Source organism: Rhododendron vialii, chromosome 7a, assembly GCF_030253575.1.
Source record: "Rhododendron vialii isolate Sample 1 chromosome 7a, ASM3025357v1".
Lineage (NCBI taxonomy): Eukaryota > Viridiplantae > Streptophyta > Magnoliopsida > Ericales > Ericaceae > Rhododendron > Rhododendron vialii.
This window is the reverse complement of record NC_080563.1, coordinates 2189228-2207947: the sequence shown is the minus strand read 5'-3', so window position 1 is coordinate 2207947 and position 18720 is coordinate 2189228. Positions and strand designations below refer to the sequence as shown.

General features: G+C 36.8%; 2 protein-coding genes across 7 annotated transcripts in view; both read right to left on the bottom strand.

Annotated features, from left to right (window-relative positions):
• The window catches only part of LOC131333939 (inositol-pentakisphosphate 2-kinase-like), a 52251-nt gene that overhangs the window by 15610 nt on the left and 17921 nt on the right, over nt 1-18720 (bottom strand). The window contains exons 4-8 of one of the 2 annotated variants that reach the window (XM_058368782.1): nt 8243-8347; nt 7670-7888; nt 6988-7135; nt 6478-6518; nt 4782-6007 (exon numbers count right to left, since the gene is read on the bottom strand). In XM_058368782.1, the coding sequence (XP_058224765.1) occupies nt 5291-6007; nt 6478-6518; nt 6988-7135; nt 7670-7888; nt 8243-8344 (1227 nt within the window). In that variant the 5' untranslated portion in view covers nt 8345-8347 and the 3' untranslated portion in view covers nt 4782-5290. The remainder of the gene's footprint in view (nt 1-4781; nt 6008-6477; nt 6519-6987; nt 7136-7669; nt 7889-8242; nt 8348-18720) is intronic. The other variant, XM_058368783.1, reaches the window with a different exon arrangement.
• LOC131333942 (inositol-pentakisphosphate 2-kinase-like) lies at nt 14915-18253 on the bottom strand. Of its 5 annotated transcripts, none has more exons than XR_009201975.1 (5): nt 17310-18253; nt 16731-16949; nt 16051-16182; nt 15424-15520; nt 14915-15325 (listed from the first exon to the last, which is right to left on the bottom strand). XR_009201975.1 is itself a non-coding variant. In XM_058368786.1 (5 exons), the coding sequence occupies exons 1-4, from the start codon at nt 17409-17411 to the stop codon at nt 15485-15487; spliced, it is 489 nt and encodes a 162-aa protein (XP_058224769.1). In that variant the 5' UTR covers nt 17412-18253; the 3' UTR covers nt 14916-15325; nt 15448-15484. The 5 variants fall into 5 exon arrangements, 2 of the variants coding, with proteins under 2 accessions (XP_058224769.1, XP_058224770.1); XM_058368786.1 differs by having other exon boundaries at nt 14916-15325; nt 15448-15520; XR_009201977.1 differs by having other exon boundaries at nt 15290-15325; nt 15448-15520; nt 16046-16182; nt 17310-18252.

Here is an 18720-nt window from a genome sequence, read left to right as displayed (position 1 = left end):
AGGCCACTCCAACTACTTAAGTGTCGGATCATCGAGGGTTCCGGTGGTTTCTAGGTTGAAGTTGAGTTGGTAGGTCTTGATTGTCTACTCAGATCATTGTCGAAATCGTCAGAGGGATCCTTGGAGTTGTTGGTGATGTAGCAGAAGTTTTGGAAGTCGTATTGATTGCTGATTGAGGTGCTGTGATTAAGTGATTCAGTGATTGTATGCAAGGCACGTGGGATAATTCAGATGATGTTGTTTTCTTCTGATGTCTTTAAGTTTTCTAAGTTAATTTGTTGATTTTTGAATTCTAAGGTGGTGTTTGACTACAAGTCAATGAATCTGTTATATTTGAGAGTTGTGAGAACTGTATATTTTTCTATGAGAATTGTGTATTTTTTTTATGAGAACAGTGTATTTTCTGTGAGAGCTGTTTATGAGAACTGTGTACTTTATATGAGAGCATTGTATTTTTCTATGAGAACTGTGCATTATATATGAGAACTGTCTATGAGAACCGTCTATGAGAACCGTGTATTTTCTATTGGAACATTGTATTTTTCTATGAGAACTGTGTATTTTCTATGAGAATTGAGTATTGTCCATGAGAACTGTGTATTTTCTATGACAATTACATATTTTTTTATGAGAATTGTGTATTAAGTGTATGGTGAGACTATTTGAATTGTATATTTTCAGTTCATATAGTCATTTTCACATAGTTCTCATAGAACTGACTATGAGAATTGACAGTTCTCATAACCAGTTCACATAGCTAGGGTAAGAATTGTCTATGAGAACTGTGTATTTTATATGAGAACATTGTATTTTTCTATGAGAACTGTCTATGAGAACTGTGTATTTTCTATAGAAATATTGTATTTTTCTATGAGAACTGTGTATTTTTCTATAAGAACTGTGTATTTTTCTAAGAGAATTGTATATTTTTTATGAGAACTGTATATTGTTCATGACAACTATCTATGAGAACTGTGTATTTTCTATGAGAATTGAGTATTGTCCATGAGAACTGTGTATTTTCTATGACAATTACATATTTTTTTATGAGAATTGTGTATTAAGTGTATGGTGAGACTATTTGAATTGTATATTTTCAGTTCATATAGTCATTTTCACATAGTTCTCATAGAACTGACTATGAGAATTGACAGTTCTCATAACCAGTTCACATAGCTAGGGTAAGAATTGTCTATGAGAACTGTGTATTTTATATGAGAACATTGTATTTTTCTATGAGAACTGTCTATGAGAACTGTGTATTTTCTATAGAAATATTGTATTTTTCTATGAGAACTGTGTATTTTTCTATAAGAACTGTGTATTTTTCTAAGAGAATTGTATATTTTTTATGAGAACTGTATATTGTTCATGACAACTATCTATGAGAACTGTGTATTTTCTATGAGAATTGAGTATTATACATGAAAACTGTGTATTTTCTATGAGAACTGTCTATTTAAGTGTGTGGTAAGACTATTTGAACTATGTATTTTTTAGTTCACATAGTTATTTCATATAATTCTCATAGAACTGACTATGAGAATTGACAATTCTCATAGCCAGTTCACATAGCCAAGGATATTTTTGTCAGAAACAATTTTCATAAAGACAGTTTTCATAGGAACGGTTCTCGTAGAAATAATTCTCATAGACAGTTCTCATGGAGACAATTATCATAGAAACAGTTCTCATAGAGAGTTCTCATAGAAAATGATATTTTTTTTAATTTTACATAATTTCATATTCAATATGGATCTTGTTTGGTAGATATTGTCGAATAGGTTCCAAAAATATAATTTTTTTTTAAAATGAATAGCTACAACAAAAGATATTACTTTTTGAAATTTAAACAATGTTTTAATGGTGCACCAATACTCATGGAGCATTGGATAATTTTTCTATACTAAATGCTCTCTAGTTCAGTGCGCTGCTGCAAGTGAAGGGGCATGGTTGAAATAAAAAATATAAATAATTGTGCAGGACTAAATTAAGTCCAAACCTAATTTTTAGGACCGACCTAAAAATTCCCCAAAAAAATATTAGAAATCTTCCAATCGACCCAAAATATTTCCGGGCTCTTTTTTTTTGAATTTTATACTTTTACAAGATTAATTTTTTCCTTTTTTTTTGTGGGAGAGTGGCAAAATCACTCCCCTATTTTTTTGTCTTTATTCAATATTTTTTTGTCTTTATTCAATATTGTTTTGCGTTAGTAGTTTAGCATCAAAGTTTTTTTGTGAATTATTGCTTCGTTTCAATGAACTAAAAAGTTATGACCAGAACTTAATATTATTATAGAAAAAAGACAAGAAAAAATTCAAAAAGTTCATCTTTGACCTTTTTTATGGATTTTTTAAAAAATATTTTAGTTTCGACATGATTTTCTACTTTTTCGACTTATCTCGTCGAAACGAATTCATAGTTTACAAAAATTTCACGCAAACTAACAAATGCGGAAAAAATTGAGTAAAGACGAAAAAACCTCTCTCTTTTTTTATATAGAAAAAACTCAGCCTAAAATCCTTTTTGACCAAAAAAAAAAAAACAGAGAGAAACTCTAACCTGATCAGCGTGTAGCCATTCTCGAAGATGAAGTTGAGCTGTAGAAATCGTTTAGCCATGAATGAAGATGAAGCTCAGAACCTTTTCAATTGGGTCTCTATCAAATCATTTTTTATTGAATGCTGCTACAGGTACAACAGGCTGTGCACAGCCTGTTGTACCTTTAACTTTACTGTTTTTTATTCCTGATAGTTTTGCCCTGAATCCGAAACTGTTATATTAGTTTCTTGATTGCTCTTGTGTTTTTCCATATGAATCTTGATTCAAGAGTGTTTAATTCATGAGTTGAAGTTTTCCTATGATGCCCAGTGGCCAGTTGGCCCTTCTCTTTTTACATTGGTTTTTTTTTTTTTTACCAAAAAAAAAAAAACAAGTTGGTGGTTCTTTTTTCAATGTTTATCAACATAACCAAGTACTAGTATCCACAGTTGAAGCTAGTCTGTTAGCAATACTAACCCATATATATTAATAACAAAATAACAATATTATACAGTTAATAAAGCTGTCCTCGCAATATTATGAGCAGCAATAACAGTCTGCCTAGAAGCTTTCATTAGACATAAGCGACAAAAGTCCAAAAGAGTTGTGTGTAAGCTGGACATAACCTTCCGAGAATTCCTAAGCCCTTTAATAAAAAGGGCACAATCCGTGTGAATGTAGATCTCCAGCACATTGTTATCGAACGCCCATTTCGAAACTTCCAAACCTACCCTAATCGTGCATGAGGAGTTTGAACAAACAATAATAATAATCATAGAGGAGTATTGTTTATGAGCAACTCCTCATACATGATCTGCAACTGCTCCGCAATCCTGCATAACGGATTAAAGCAACACCCGTACCAAACAAATCTAAGGTAAACAAAGCATCATTTCGAGCACACCAAGTAACCCGAAAGCAAAAGAATCCCCGAACCCCGAATCACATCTATATTTGGAGCACTCTTAATCCAATCATTCATCCGCTCCGTAAACTGACACCGGAATCCCAACCTCAAAATCAAACCCCAAATAAGAGGCCCTCCACAACCTCTTAGCAAAGGAGCACTACTGAAAGAACAAATGCTCCATAGTTTCTAATGAATTGCCACATAAAAGGATAATCCGGAGGAACCTCAACTTTCCTTTTAATCAGAGTACCACATAAAGCTCATCCTCCATGCTATTTATAAGGTAGATAGACTAAAATTTCATTCGTTATTTCTGTTGGGAACAAAAAGAGAAATTAAAGGATCCCTCCACCTTGAGAGTCAATCAAACTCTCAAGCTGATTGAAAGCTTGAGATTTCTACAGCAACATGGAGTTTTAGGAAGGTGAGATTCAGGAAATATTTTTTTCAAGGAAACGCAACTTCTATTGATAAAATTATATTATACGAATTGCGGCCCACAGGCCTAAAAGACAATAGATACTGTAATACAAAGGACCCAGAAGGTTTGAACAAAAACAAGAAAACCAAAAGAAAAAAACAACAAAGTAAAAAGGCGTAAAATTAACAGTTGTGATGTTGGAGACCATAGATACACTCGTTAATGTGGTGGAGGAAGTTGGAGGAATCACATCGTTGCTGGAGCATCTGACATTCTGTAGCATCCGGATGGCTTTTGCTGCGTAAAGATAGTCCTACATGAAATGGCCAAATCAATTGCATGTCTGCAATGATCAACTCAATCAAGAACATGGGAAGCAGAGAAAATAATACATGCATGAGATTGGGGTATTTTCATCAGGAAGTCTGAGACTTCGTACATGAGAAATGGTAAATTGTCACTGTTTTCTACTGATCAGTGAGTCAATGTAGGCTGCATGCCCTGAACATATACTCCAACATGATTTCAGACTTATGTTATATTTGTTCAAGCAGGGATTCATACCGAATTAGGGAGCAACAGAAGGAAAGAAAATGGCTCCATGTACATATTAGTGAATAACTGAAGGCTCAGTGCCCAGCTTGACCGGCTACTATTCCCAAGTCAATCGTTATAAGGTATAACCAGATCAGCTTCAGGGTGAGGGAGTAATCCTTGGCTTCCCAAGTCTTACAAGTTGTCTATATTCATTGTTCCGAGTTTATACAGATGTTAGGCTGAAACAATGATCTATACGTCAAGGAAAAAGTCAGATAACTCCGGCAGCATTTCCAACACACCACAAGAGCATGCGCAAAAACTAAAGACACAGATTCAGAAAGAGACTCTTACACTACTATGTATTACCAGAAGGGTCTCTAGCATGAGAAGCATCTTCACAGGGTTGGATTGATCTCCACATGCAATTCCTTAACCCCCAAAGCTTGCAGCCTTTCCTGAATCATCCTCTCTTTTCTACATCTGAGAGTAGCAGCTGACTATCTGCTGGTCCCGTTCATAGTAAAGTTCCATCTTCTTCAAAGGTTTCATATCCAGATCAATAAAAGATTCCTAGCATTCATAATTCTATGAGCTATATTCATGTCAAGAAAAGATGTTTATGGGAAATACTAAAATTTTGAATGGCAGAGAATCTTACTAATGTGTCGAAGTACTCAGTGAGAGCATGATAGGTCAATCCAATAGATTCAACCTCATTTAACTTATTGAGACAATTTAGTAAACTCCATAAATCATTTGAAACTTTCTGCTTTATTTTTAATGCTTTTGGTTAGAACAAGTAGTTTCAAATTAATTCGAATGTCAAATTTTTAAGATGGATGCTCTCTTTCCTGGAAAATTGTAATCTCAAACCTTCAAAAAATCCTTTCAGAATGGTATTTAATTGTCATATGACTCCCTAACACCTCTGAATTTGCTTGACACCAGACCCACAAGCTAGAAACTAAACCATATATGCGGTTAGGCTGCATACGTTGTATCAAAACTTTGGTTGGTTGAGTCGAGAAATACACCATTATGTGGAGTTCCACATCCCGATCTTCCCTGGTTCTAAAACTGATCATCAAGCTCAAGTCCTTCGCAGTTGCAGCTATCAAATAGTCCCTCACAATCTTTAAGCTCTCGTCCGAAGACATTGAGTGCAAATTTGTATATCTAGCTGACAGTTTTTCACCACCCAGATCTCTACATGCAATACAAGGCTGACAAACTAAATTGTAATATGCATGAATTGCCCCTTCTATGTCAATGTTATCAAGCTTCTGGACTTCGAGAAGCTGATCCAGTAACCCTGATCCGGAAATAGCTTCAGTAACAAGATGCAAGAAATTCAATGTTCGTTGGCAACCGTCTGCCTGAATAACCCCATTGAGTACATTCTCAAATGCTTTACCAATCATACAACTAGTACTGTCTGCCCCACCACCCAAGCCCCCAAGTATGAGAGAACCATTCAAGAAAACACGAAAATTGTTCTGAGGGGTAACAAACAGAGCCTTGATTGCTTTATGCATTCTGTCCTTGGATCCAGAGAACAAATCCAGTGGATTGTATTCGCTTATTTCTGATATCTAAGAGAAAACAAACATTTTCAGCAAAGACAAAAGTGAAAGATAAATAGATTGTTGGATTGCATTATATTCTTGGATGAAATCAAGCTCACAAGGACCCAATGGATACCCATTCAACCGAATGTATGCATGGCAGCATGAATGGCGATTTAGCTATGGACTTGAATTGAGAGATCACTCCAGTTATAGCATCGCCGGAGACAAAAAGAAAATAAGAAATCATAGCAACAAAAATACCTCTCTTTGATGCAATTTTATTGACTGGTGCATTTAAAACCGAGTTATACTCTTTTTTATGTCATTTTCTTCCGATATAAATCTTGAAACTGGAAGAAATCCACAATTTGGCTGCATTTGAGAAACAACAAGAAAAACAAGCAAAAAGAACAGTAAATAGCCTTTTATGGGGAAGAACAGTGTGAAAAGACTCGAGACAAGAGTCCAACCACAACGTGATCGAGGGAAAGCACCTTTATCTCAACAGATATGCAGAATTTCCCTTGGAGATTACCTGGGTAAAAAGAAGTATAAGACAATACAGCTCTCAGAGGGGGGAAAAAAGGTAATAAAAAACAAGACAAAATATATATCTGGATAAGAGAGGGGAATTTATTACTTTTACAAATCAAATTAACTATTTTCTCTATCTATTGTTCAGTTGTCGATTGTCCCAAAAAAAATTTGGTTAGGAAATGCATATGAGCCATCGAACACACGTGTAAACCACCTTGCATGTAGAGATACAAATATGCATACACAAAGAAAAACACAATGTAAAGGGTGACTTGAACACAATATCTCCAAGAAAATTAATTCAACGAGGTCATTCCATTATGGTAAAACCATATATGTGGGACAGGGAGGACCACACATAGCAAATGGATTAACCAGGGTGAAGCCACGTGCCAAGGACACTCTCGTGATAAATAAAAATAAATAAATAAAACCTTGAAAAAAGAGAGACTGGAAGATACAGTTACCATACGGAAAAACTGAATGATCAGACATAAGAAGCGCAAAATCACATTGAGCGTTGACCATGGCTGCATCAACTCGCTGAGAAGGACGCTGGGAAAGGATATTCTTTTCAACCGCCTTGAGAAATTCCTTGGACAAAAAGACACGATTCTGCCAGATAGAGAGGAAGCAACAGTCAGCAAGTCGATGATGCTGTAAATTTCTAAGATGTTCCTACGGAGGTTTTCAGGAAAACAAAAATGTTTGCGCAGTGTCATTCAACATTTTCATAGAGAGACCTGTCCAAGTGACTGCCCCAGCATAGACCACAATCTTTAAGCCCTTTCCAATTTCTTGCCTGAACGGACAACAAACTGGGCCACTGGATAGTTGTGTGTTGGCCACCAACAATATGTCTACATGCAGCTTTGCGATTATGCAACCCGTTTTTTTTATAAGGATAGTACATCATGATTTAGTTCCATGAGGGCGTAAATATAATCCCACAATATCAAATCCAGAACAAATATTTGAACAATGACATGAGAACAGTTGCTGCAATCACAAAGTAAAACTTCCTCAGAACATGATACAAGCCAATCACATACGTTCCATGTCCTCTCACTAAAATACTGCAACATTGGCTGCAAATACATACTAAAAAGGAAGGGTGTAGCAAAATCGTGCATTGGTGCAGAAACATACCCCAGCATCAACATGGTCATAACCTAACAGTGGACTGATAACATGCTGTACATACAGTTGCTCTGCTATTTCCCTGGTTGGTGCGGATACAAGGTCTTCAGTTTCTCTCCACAGAAGGCACTCATCATTCGTCAGAGCTGAATGACTATCCTCACTATCATATCCGTTTCGGGGAGATTCAATCCTAGGAGCCTTTTGTATGCGTAGTACCTTTCCAACCTACTCAAAATCAAAGCAAATGTTGTAAGTAACAAATTTAGGTATATTGCAATGTCTTTGTAATGAAGCATGTTACTATGGCCTCTCCTATGACCCACTTAATCTAACCAGTTTTCTCTCCATTTTAAAACAGTTGAAGGAACACTCTCATTCTAAAATTCAAGTTTTACAGAATACAATGATGCTTTTGCAAATACAAACAATTCTTCAAAAGAAAAATCCCAATTCTCGGAAGAACTTGTTTGCTTTACTTTTGGAGTTCGAAAAAATGCCCAGTTAAATTATTCTACAATATAAAATGACATGAAGAGACACAACAAAATCATCATAAGAGTGAAGCATAAATGAACACACAAACGTAGGAGAGGATCCGGAGTAAGCAAGAACAAGATTGGCAGCTCCTTCCCCTCTATAAATCCAATCGTCCGCATCTTTTAGCTCTAACACCACCTCCATCCACTGCAAAGATTCGGAATCAATACACTACAAACACATCTAAATGCATTATACCTCCATCAAGTCTTCTTATTTCCAATTGTTAATTGGTATTTTTACCCCCAAATAACTAATCAAAATATTTTAGAAGAGAAATAGAATTTCAACACTAGCTTTGCTTGCCAAATTGACAATTTCTGTTAACATTCTTGCCAATTGATTGGAATGGACTTGAGGAAAGACTGGGAAAACGACGACTGGTAGTTGAATTAGACAATAATCTTAGACATGATGTCCAACTTAAATTACTTTTTGATGTATTGGAGGATCTCAAATCCATTTTGCATTTGACCGATGGATATCTGTTACAAAGAGGTTTAACCTGCCTTGTTTCTCCCTGAAAGAAATTATCTTTTCAGATTTAAGACAAAGGAAAGTTTCAAGGTCATGGTATCCAAAGGCATGCTACTATAGCATTGATATTGAACTTCAGTCTTAGCTTACCATGGCCACCGTACATTTGTTAATAAGAAGGAAAGAATTCTAAGAACGAAAGCAATGAAAATCAATAACCACCTGGAAAGTAAGCGTTCAAATTTAAAATGAAAGAGAACAAGGAACAAAGTCTACAAACCAGCCCAAATGCAAAAGTGATAAGACAATGACGAAGACGATTCGAACAAATTCAACAGTCAGAACCCTCGATATGCCAGATTTACGAGAAAGGCAAGAATGTGTGTATTTGTGTGTGTGTGTGTGTGAGAGAGAGAGAGACGAACCTTGCGGTGCGGTGAGGTGGGAAAAAGCGCAGAGAAGCCAATATAGGGAGAGATTGTCGCAAAACTTTCTGAAATACGGTTTTGTTTCCCAAACCCCCAGCACCAGTGAATAGGCGTGGTTACGGAACACGGTTTTGTCAGTAAAAGATAGCCGCGGATAATTACACTTGGCCGCGGTTAACTGCTCTTGGACGCTGATAACTGCACCTGGCCGCAAAATTTAGAAAGCGTGACTAGTATTCGCGCCATCGTGGAAGCAGGCGTTGGGCTACTAGTGAGAAATTGGGTTTTGAAGCAGGCCTCTTGGGCTTATTGGATTGAATTGGGTTTTGAAGCGGGCCTCTATTCTAAGCCAATACCCGTTGAAATAGATCAACAAAAACTTCTACAAATCTTGCGGTCACAAGATTAATGTTTCCCTTCATTTTTTTTGTCTTTATTTAATTTTCTTTCGCGTTAGTTGATTTGCGTGAAAATTTTTTAAATGAATTATTGGTTCGTTTCGACAAGAAAAATCGAAAAACTAAAAAGTCATGACCCAAACTCAATTGTTTTTGAAAAAATCCAAAAAAATTCCAATCCGACTCATCTTGTCGAGATGAATCAATAGTTTACAAAAATGTGTCGCAAACTAACAAATGCGATTTTTTTTTTTTAATAAAGATGGAAAAAATTCCTCTTTTTTAGGAAACTCATGATAAAATCCGTTTTGACAAAAAAAGAAGAAAAGAGAAACTCCAACCCAAACAGCGGGGAACCATTCTCTAGTTATCCGAAGATGAAGGTGAGCTTTAAAAATCGTTTAGCCATGAATGAAGATGAAGCTCGGAACCTTTCAACTGGGTCTCTATCAAATCCATTTTTTTCCTGATAGACTTGTCCCTGAATAGTTTCTTGATTGCTCTTGTGTTTTTCCATATGAATCTTGAATTCTTGATTCATGAGTGTTCAATTTCTGAATAGAAGTTTTTCTATGATGCCCGATTGGCCCTTCTCTTTTTACATTGGTTTTCAGCCTATAGATAACCAAGTAGGTTGATCTTTTATTAATGTTTATCGACATGACTAAAGTACTAGTATCCATAGTTGAAGCTAGTTTGTTGACCAAGTGCCCAAGAATTGGCTGTAGAAGTCAGAAGAAGAAAAAAGCTGATTGAAAGCTTGAGATTTCTACTGAACATGGAGTTTTAGAAATGTGAGTTTCAGGGAATATTTTATTTGAGAAAATGTAACTTCTATTTATAAAATCGTATACAAATTGTGCAACCCACAAGCCTAAGACAACAAATAATACAAAGGATGAAGAAGATTTGAACAAAAACAAGAAAACCAAAAGGAAAAACAATAAAGTAAAAAGCAATAAAGAATAGTAATAGTTTTTTTTTTTTGGTAACTGATGCGTTTTATAGCCAACCAAACAAGAATCTCAGGGGAGAACCCCTTATACAAACAAAAAGAATAATAGTTGTGATGTTGGAGACCATAGATTCGCTCATTAATGTTGCAGTTGGTGCCACCGTTGATTTTCAACAGATGTGTCGCCTAGGCTAGCTGATCGGATTCGAGGGCCAAACAACCCTAATTTGAAACCACAACAATGATGGTCTAAGTGAGATAATTTCTCTCCAGAGGACTAGAGTCTCAACCGCTACACAACTATTTGGGGGGGGGGCGCAAGGAGGGGGAGCTGCCGAGAAAGGGAAGCAAGAAGGGGGAGGTAGCCACTCTTCTATAAAGAGAGAAGCTCTGACCTCTCTCTAAACCGGGCCTTTCTCTGAAATTTTGCTACTGATTTTTGAAGACGAATCTGAAGGGAATTGGGTCCATCCCATGAATTAGTGAATTGATCAAGTTCACTGAATTTCAGTTGTTATGGGTAGTTTCGGAATTACATGCAGAAAAGAATCAAACTCATATTGACCAATAAATCCTTTTCCGAGATTTAAGGCCATGTCGAAATGATGGACCTCATTGGAAGCTTTCTTTCTCCATCTGGAAGAGGTCTCTCATTGCTGATAAGAACTCAAGTAATCGAGCAGCATTTTCGTTTCCGGGAATTTCCACGATAGATAAGGGATGAAATTTACTGCAGGAAAAATCAGAGGAAACTATGATGGAAACATGAAATTAAAACAAAAAAATCACGTATAAATCTAACTGCGAGAGAAGACCAAAGACTTCTTCATGGTAAAGCAAGGAATAATACAACCAAAGAAGAAAAGAAAGAAGATGCAAGACTTGACTAGCTCGAGTTAAAACACTCTTAGCAGGAGCCACACAACTTTTCCAACTTCTATACAGCATACACAGACTACTTATCTTTGATAAATAAAAAGGTGTGCAGAATCTCCAGATCAGTCCTAATCATGAAATACCAGACAATTTTTACCACTTCTATCCAAAATACACGGACTACTTTTTTTTATTTTTTGACATGGACTACTTTGGCTTAACAAAAGTATGAGAATATACAGATATTTAGAAGAATGATAGGGGTATTATATCCAATCCTCGGGTAACCAAATGCTCATTAGCACAGGACAAAACTCATTGTCAGCACTTGTTAATGGGATTCAAAATCCATTCAGTCTTGCCAGAAAAATCACAAGGGTCGCGGCCCAAATACATTTCGGTACTCTCAACATTATGGATATTCAGCTCTATTGCCATTATGGCAAACTCTTATCTGCCTTTTATTTTTGGTTAGTTTCTCTCCAACCTAGTCATCAAGCATCATGGACATTACTGTATCTCATGAATAAAAGGAATGCATTGTGCATAAACCTAGCCCAAAATTTCAAAGACACGTTGCCCATGAAAGCAAGAAAGAGATTGCACGAACCAAGTAAAGAAATACCATATCTCACCTGAGGTGCAATTAAAGTTGAACCCCGTTGGATTTTAGTATGTAGCCCTTTTTTTTTAAACAGCTTAGCATGTAGCCCTTGCTAGTACTGGAACCACCGACAGATCCCTCATGCCACCAACCGCAATGTGTCTCCATTGCCTTCTACCCTTAGCCAACACACAAACAGTAAATGCCATTCCATTTGGCAGTGGAACAAGGAAATCATTACTAAACCAGTTGAGAAGACCACATGTAATGAAAAACCAACTTCACGGTGTGACCTGACAGAACAAATAGCCGTATTAAGCCCAATGACTTGGAACCATTCAAATCATGGTCGCTTCAGACCAAAAAAGGGAGATGTCTATCAGAAGTTTTCTCTCGACATCTGACATTTTGGAGCATCCAGATGGTTTTTGCATAATGATAGTCCTGCATGAAATGGCCAAGTCAATTGGATGTATGCAATGATCTACTCAATCAAGAACATGGGAAGCAGAGAAAATAATGCATGTATGAGAATGGGGTACTTTTCATTCAGAAGTCTGAGACTTTGTATAAGAGAAATGATAAATTGTCACTGTTTTCTAAGGACAAGTGAGTCAATGCACGCTGCAGGCCCTGAACAACACCCCCAACAGGATTTCAGACTTATGTTACATTTGTTCAAGCAGGAATTTATACAGAATTAGAGAGGGAAAGAAGGAAAGAAAAGGGCTCCATGTACATATTAGGGAATAATTGAAGGCTCAGTGCCAAGCTTGACTGGCTACTATTCCCAAGTGGATCATTGTAAGGTATAACTTGATCAGCTTCAGGGTGAAGGAGTAATCCTAGGCTTCCCAAGTCTTACAAATTCACTGTATTCATTGTTCTGAATCCCATAAATTGGATGTTAGGCCGAAATGATGATCTATACGTCAAGGACTAAGTCAGATAACTCCAGCAGCATTTCCAACAAGCCAAAATGTATTAAGAAACAAGCCAAAATAGATATCTGGATTAAGAGAGGGAAATTTATTACTTTTACAAACCAAACTTACTATTTTCTCTATCTATTGTTAAGCCATTGATTGTCCCAAAAATTTTGCAAGGAAATGCATATGAGCCATCCCATACACGTGTAACCCACCTTGCATGTAGAGATACAAATACGAAATATGCATGCACAAAGAAAAATAAAATTCAAAGGGATACTTGAACCATCTCCGAGAAAATTAATTCCACAAGGTTATTCCGTAATTGGTAAAGCCGTACATTCAAATAAAACCATATATGTGGGGCAGGGAGGACCACAATGGATTAACCAAGGTAAAGCGCGTGCCAAAGGATACTCTCGAGATAAAAGAAAAAAAATAACATGAAAAAAGAGAGACTGGAAGATAACAGTTGCCATGCTGCAAACAGACAAACCAAACTTACTATTTTCTCTATCTATTGTTAAGCCATTGATTGTCCCAAAAATTTTGCAAGGAAATGCATATGAGCCATCCAATACACGTGTAACCCACCTTGCATGTAGAGATACAAATACGAAATATGCATGCACAAAGAAAAATAAAATTCAAAGGGATACTTGAACCATCTCCGAGAAAATTAATTCCACAAGGTTATTCCGTAATTGGTAAAGCCGTACATTCAAATAAAACCATATATGTGGGGCAGGGAGGACCACAATGGATTAACCAAGGTAAAGCGCGTGCCAAGGATACTCTCGAGATAAAAGAAAAAAAATAACATGAAAAAAGAGAGACTGGAAGATAACAGTTGCCATGCTGCAAACAGAAGATATTATTTGCAAGGACTTAGGACACACTGATTTCTAATTCATTCCAAAATTCATTCCCAAATTGTTAACTTTTGGGGAATGGCAAAATCAATGAGTTGATTTTGGGCCGTTAACAATTTGGGGAGTGGCAAAATTCATTCCCCTATTTTTTTGTCTTTATTCAATTTTCTTTCGCGTTAGTTAGTTTTGCATCAAAGTTTTTTGTGAATTATTGCTTCGTTTCGATGAGAGAAATCGATGAACTAAAAAGTTATGATCAAAACTCAATATTATTATAAAAGACAAGAAAAAATCCAAAAAGTTTATCTTTGGCCTTTTTTTATTTTTTAAAAAATATTTTAGTTTGGGCATAATTTTCTAATTTTTTGACTTATCTCGTCGAGACGAATCCATAGTTTACAAAAATTTGAAGCAAACTAACAAATGCAAAAAAAATTAAGTAAAGACGAAAAAATCCTTTTTTATAGAAAAAACTCAGCCTAAAATTCTTTTTGACAAAAAAAAAAAAAGAAGAGGAGAAAAACTCTAACTCGATCAGCAGGTAGCCATTCTCTATTTATCCGAAGATGAAGGTGAGCTATAGAAATCGTTTAGCCATGAATAAAGATGAAGCTAGGAACCTTTTCAATTGGGTCTCTATCAAATCATTTTTTATTCTTGATAATTTGGCCCTGAATTCGAAACCGTTATTAGTTTCTTGATTGCTCTTATTTTTTTCCATATGAATCTTGATTCATGAGTGTTTAATTTATGAGTTGTTTGTAAGCTGGACATAACCTTCCGAGAATTCCTAAGCCCTTGAATGAAAAGGGCACAATCCGAGTGAATGTAGATCTCTAGCACATTGTGATCTAACGCCCATTTCAAAACTTCCAAACCTGCCCTGATCTCAAATGGGGAGTTTGAACAACAATAATAATAATCATATGTTTTTGTACAACTCCTCATACACGGTCTGCAACTGCTCCACAATCCTGCAAAACGGATTAAAGCAACACCCACACCAAACAAATCTGAGGTAAACAAAGCAACGTTTCGAGCACACCAAGTAACCCGAAAGCAAAAAAATCCCCGAACCCCTAACCACATCTATATTTGGAGCACTCTTAATCAAACCCCAAATAAGAGGCCCTCCACAACCTCTTAGCAAAGGAGCACTACTGAAAGAACAAATGATCTATAGTTTCCAATGAATTGCCACATAAAATCCAGTGGATTGTATTCGCTTCTTTCTGATATCTAAGAGAAAACAAAAAATTTCAGCAAAGACAAAAGTGAAAGATAAATAGATTATTGGATTGCATTATATTCTTGGATGAAATCAAGCTCACAAGGACACAACGGATTCCCATTCAACCGAAGGTATGCATGGCAGCATTAATGCCGATTTAGCTATGGACTTGAATTGAGAGATCACTCCAATTATAGCATGACCCGAGACAAAAGAAAATAAGAAATCATAGCAACAAAAATACCTCTCTTTGATGCAATTTTATTGACTGGTGCATTTAAAAACGAGTTATACTCTTTTTTATGTCATTTTCTTCCGATATAAATCTTGGAACTGGAAGAAATCCACATTTTGGCTGCATTTGAGAAACAACAAGAAAAACAAGCAAAAAGAACAATAAATAGCCTGTTATTGGGAAGAACAATGTGAAAAGACTCAAGACAAGAGTCCAACCCCGACGGGATCAAGGGAAAGCACCTTTATCTCAATAGATATGCAGAATTCCTCTTGGAGATTACCTGGGGGAAAAGAAGTATTCAACAATACAGCTCTCAGGGAAAAAGAAAAAAGAAAAAAAAAAGTATTAAGAAACAAGACAAAATAGATATCTGGATAAGAGAGGGGATTTATTACTTTGACAAATCAAATTAACTATTTTCTCTATCTATTGTTAAGTTGTCGATTGTCCCAAAAAAAATTTGTTAGGAAATGCATATGAGCCATCAAACACACGTGTAACCCCACCTTGCATGTAGAGATACAAATATGCATACACAAAGAAAAACACAATGTAAAGGGTGACTTGAACCCAATATCTCCAAGAAAATTAATTCTACAAGGTCATTCTGTTATGGTAAAACCATATATGTGGGACACCGAGGACCACACATAGCAAATGGATTAACCAGGCTGAAACCACCTGCCAAGGACACTCTCGTGATAATAAAAAAAACATGAAAAAAGAGAGACTGGACGATACAGTTGCCATGCTGCAAACAGAAGATATTATTTGCAAGGACTCAGGACACACTTTTTCTTTTTTTTTCTTCTTTGGTATACAGGATGCAATGATTACCATACGGAATCGGACATAAGAAGTGCAATATAACATTGAGCGTTGACCATGGCTGCATCAACTCGCTGAGAAGGACGCTGGGAAAGGATATTCTTTTCAACCGCCCCCAGAAATTCCTTGGACAAAAAGACACGAATCTGCCAGATACGGAGGAAGCAACAGTCAGCAATTCGATGATGCTGTAAATATCTAAGATGTTCCAGCGGAGGTTATTAGAAAAACAAAAATGTTTGCACAGTTTCATTCAACATTTTCGTAGAGAGACCTGTCCAAGTGACAAATACACCACAATCTTTGAGCCATTTCCAATTTCTTGCCTGAACGGACCACAAACTTGGCCAAAGGATAGTTGTGTAATGGCCACCAACAATATGTCTATATGCAACTTTGCAATTATGCAACCCATTTTTGTTCAAGGATAGACCCGTTTTTTTTATAAGGATAGTACACCATGATTTAGTTCCATGAGGGCGTAAATATAATCCCACAATATCAAATCCAGAACGAATACTTGAACAATGCATGAGAATGGCTGCTACAAGCACAAAGTAAAACTTCCTCAGAACATGCTACAAGCCAATCACATACGTTCCATGTCCTCTCACTAAAACACTGCAAAATTGGCTGCAAATACATACTAAAAAGGAAGGGTGTAGCAAAATCATGCATTGGTTCAGAAACAGACCCCAGCATCAACATGTTCATAACCTAACAGTGGACTGATAACATGCTGTACATACAGTTGCTTTCCTATTTCCCTGGTTGGTGCTGATACAAGGTCTTCAGTTTCTCTCCACAGAAGGCACTCATCATTCATCAGAGCTGAATGACCATCCTCGCTATCATATCCGTTTCTGGGAGATTCAATCCTAGGAGCCTTTTGTATGAGCAGTACCTTTCCAACCTACTCGAAATCAAAGCAAATGTCGTAAGTAACAAATGTAGGTATATTTCAACGTCTTTGTAATGAAGCATGTTACTATGGCCTCCCATATGACCCACTTTATCTCACCCGTTTTCTCTCTATTTTAAAACTATTGAAGGAACACTCTCATTCTAAAATTCAAGTTCATATACCGAGTACTAAGATGCTTTTGCAAATACAAACAATTCGTCAAAAGAATAATCCCAATTCTCAGAAGGAAGAACTTGTTTGCTTTACTTTTGGAGTTGGAAAAAATGCTCAGTTAAATTATTCTGCAATGAAAAATGACATGAAGAGACACAAGAAACCATCATAAGAGTGAAGCATAAATGAACGCACAAATGTAGGAGAGGATCCGGAGTAGGCAAGAACAAGATTGGCAGCTCCTTCCCCTCTATAAATCCAATCATCCGCATCTTTTAGCTCTAACACCACCTCCATCCACTGCAAAGATTTGGAATCAATAAACTACAAACACATCTAATTATACCTCCATCAAGACTTCTTATTTCCTATTGTTAATTGGTATTTTTTACCCCCAAATCTTTTGAGGCGGCAATTTGCAAGAATCGACGAAAGCTAATCAAAGAAATAGAATTTCAGCACTAGCTTTTCTTACCAGTTACCACAATGAACCAAGAAAAAAGAGAGACCTATATGCAGTTGAACTTCTCCCACTGGGCCCGACGGACGCACGAAGAAGACTTTGGGGTCAAAATTGGCAACTCGGTTCCTTTCTCACGGAATCTCGCCACAACTGGTGAGAAATGAAATGGGCAAGTAAGGGGTTTCTCATTCTCCCCATTTCTCACCCTCTCTTGCCATTTTAATCATCCAAACATGCGAAAGAAACACTTCTCCCTCCATTTCTTTTCTTTTCTCTCGAAATCTCTCAATCCAAACGAGCTGTAAGTTTCCAAATTGTCAATATCTGTTAACATTCTTGCCAATTACTAACTTTTTTCTCCCTGGAAGAAATTATCTTTTCAGATTAAAGACGAAGAAGGTTTCAAGGTCATGGTATCCAAAGGCTTGCTACTATAACATTGATATTGAACTTTAGTCTTAGCATGCCGTGGCGATACATTTGTTAATAAGGAAAGAATTCTAAGAACGAAAATCAATAACCACCTGGAAAGTAAGTGTTCAAATTAAAATGAAAGAGAACAAGGAACAAAGTCTACCAACCAGCCCAAATGCAAAAGTAATAAGACAATGACGAAGACGATTCGAACAAATTCAACCGTCTGAACCCTAACTATGCCAGTTTTACAAGAAAGGCAAGAATGTGTGTACTTCTGTGTGTGTGTGAGAGAGAAAGAGAGACGAACCTTGCGGTGCTGTAGGGAGAGAGTGGCGCAAAACTTTCTGAAATACGGTTATGTTTCCCCGACCCCAACACCAGTAAATAGGCGTGGTTACGGAACACGGTTTTGTTCGTAAACTTTACCCGCGGCTAATTACACTTGGCCGCGGATAATTGCTAATGGCCGCTCATAACTACACCTGGCCGCTATTTTTGGAAAGCGTGACTAGTATACGCGCTGGTTTTGTTCGTAAACTTTACCCGCGGCTAATTACACTTGGCCGCGGATAATTGCTAATGGCCGCTTATAACTACATCTGGCCGCTACTTTTGGAAAGCGTGACTAGTATACGCGCCATCCTGGTAGCAGACGTTGGGCTTCAAGTGAGTTATTGTGTTTTGTTTTGAAGCGGGGGCCTCCTCGGCTTTTTTGTATTGAATTGG

Coding starts and splice junctions, on each gene's coding strand:
- LOC131333942 (XM_058368786.1), bottom strand. CDS start 17,411: ATGGAGGTGGTGTTAGAGCTAAAAGATGCGGATGATTGGATTTATAGA. Junction 16,950..17,309: donor CCGGATCCTCTCCTACATTT/GTGCGTTCATTT, acceptor GATTTCGAGTAG/GTTGGAAAGGTACTGCTCAT. Junction 16,183..16,730: donor ATGAACATGTTGATGCTGGG/GTCTGTTTCTGA, acceptor CGTATCTGGCAG/ATTCGTGTCTTTTTGTCCAA.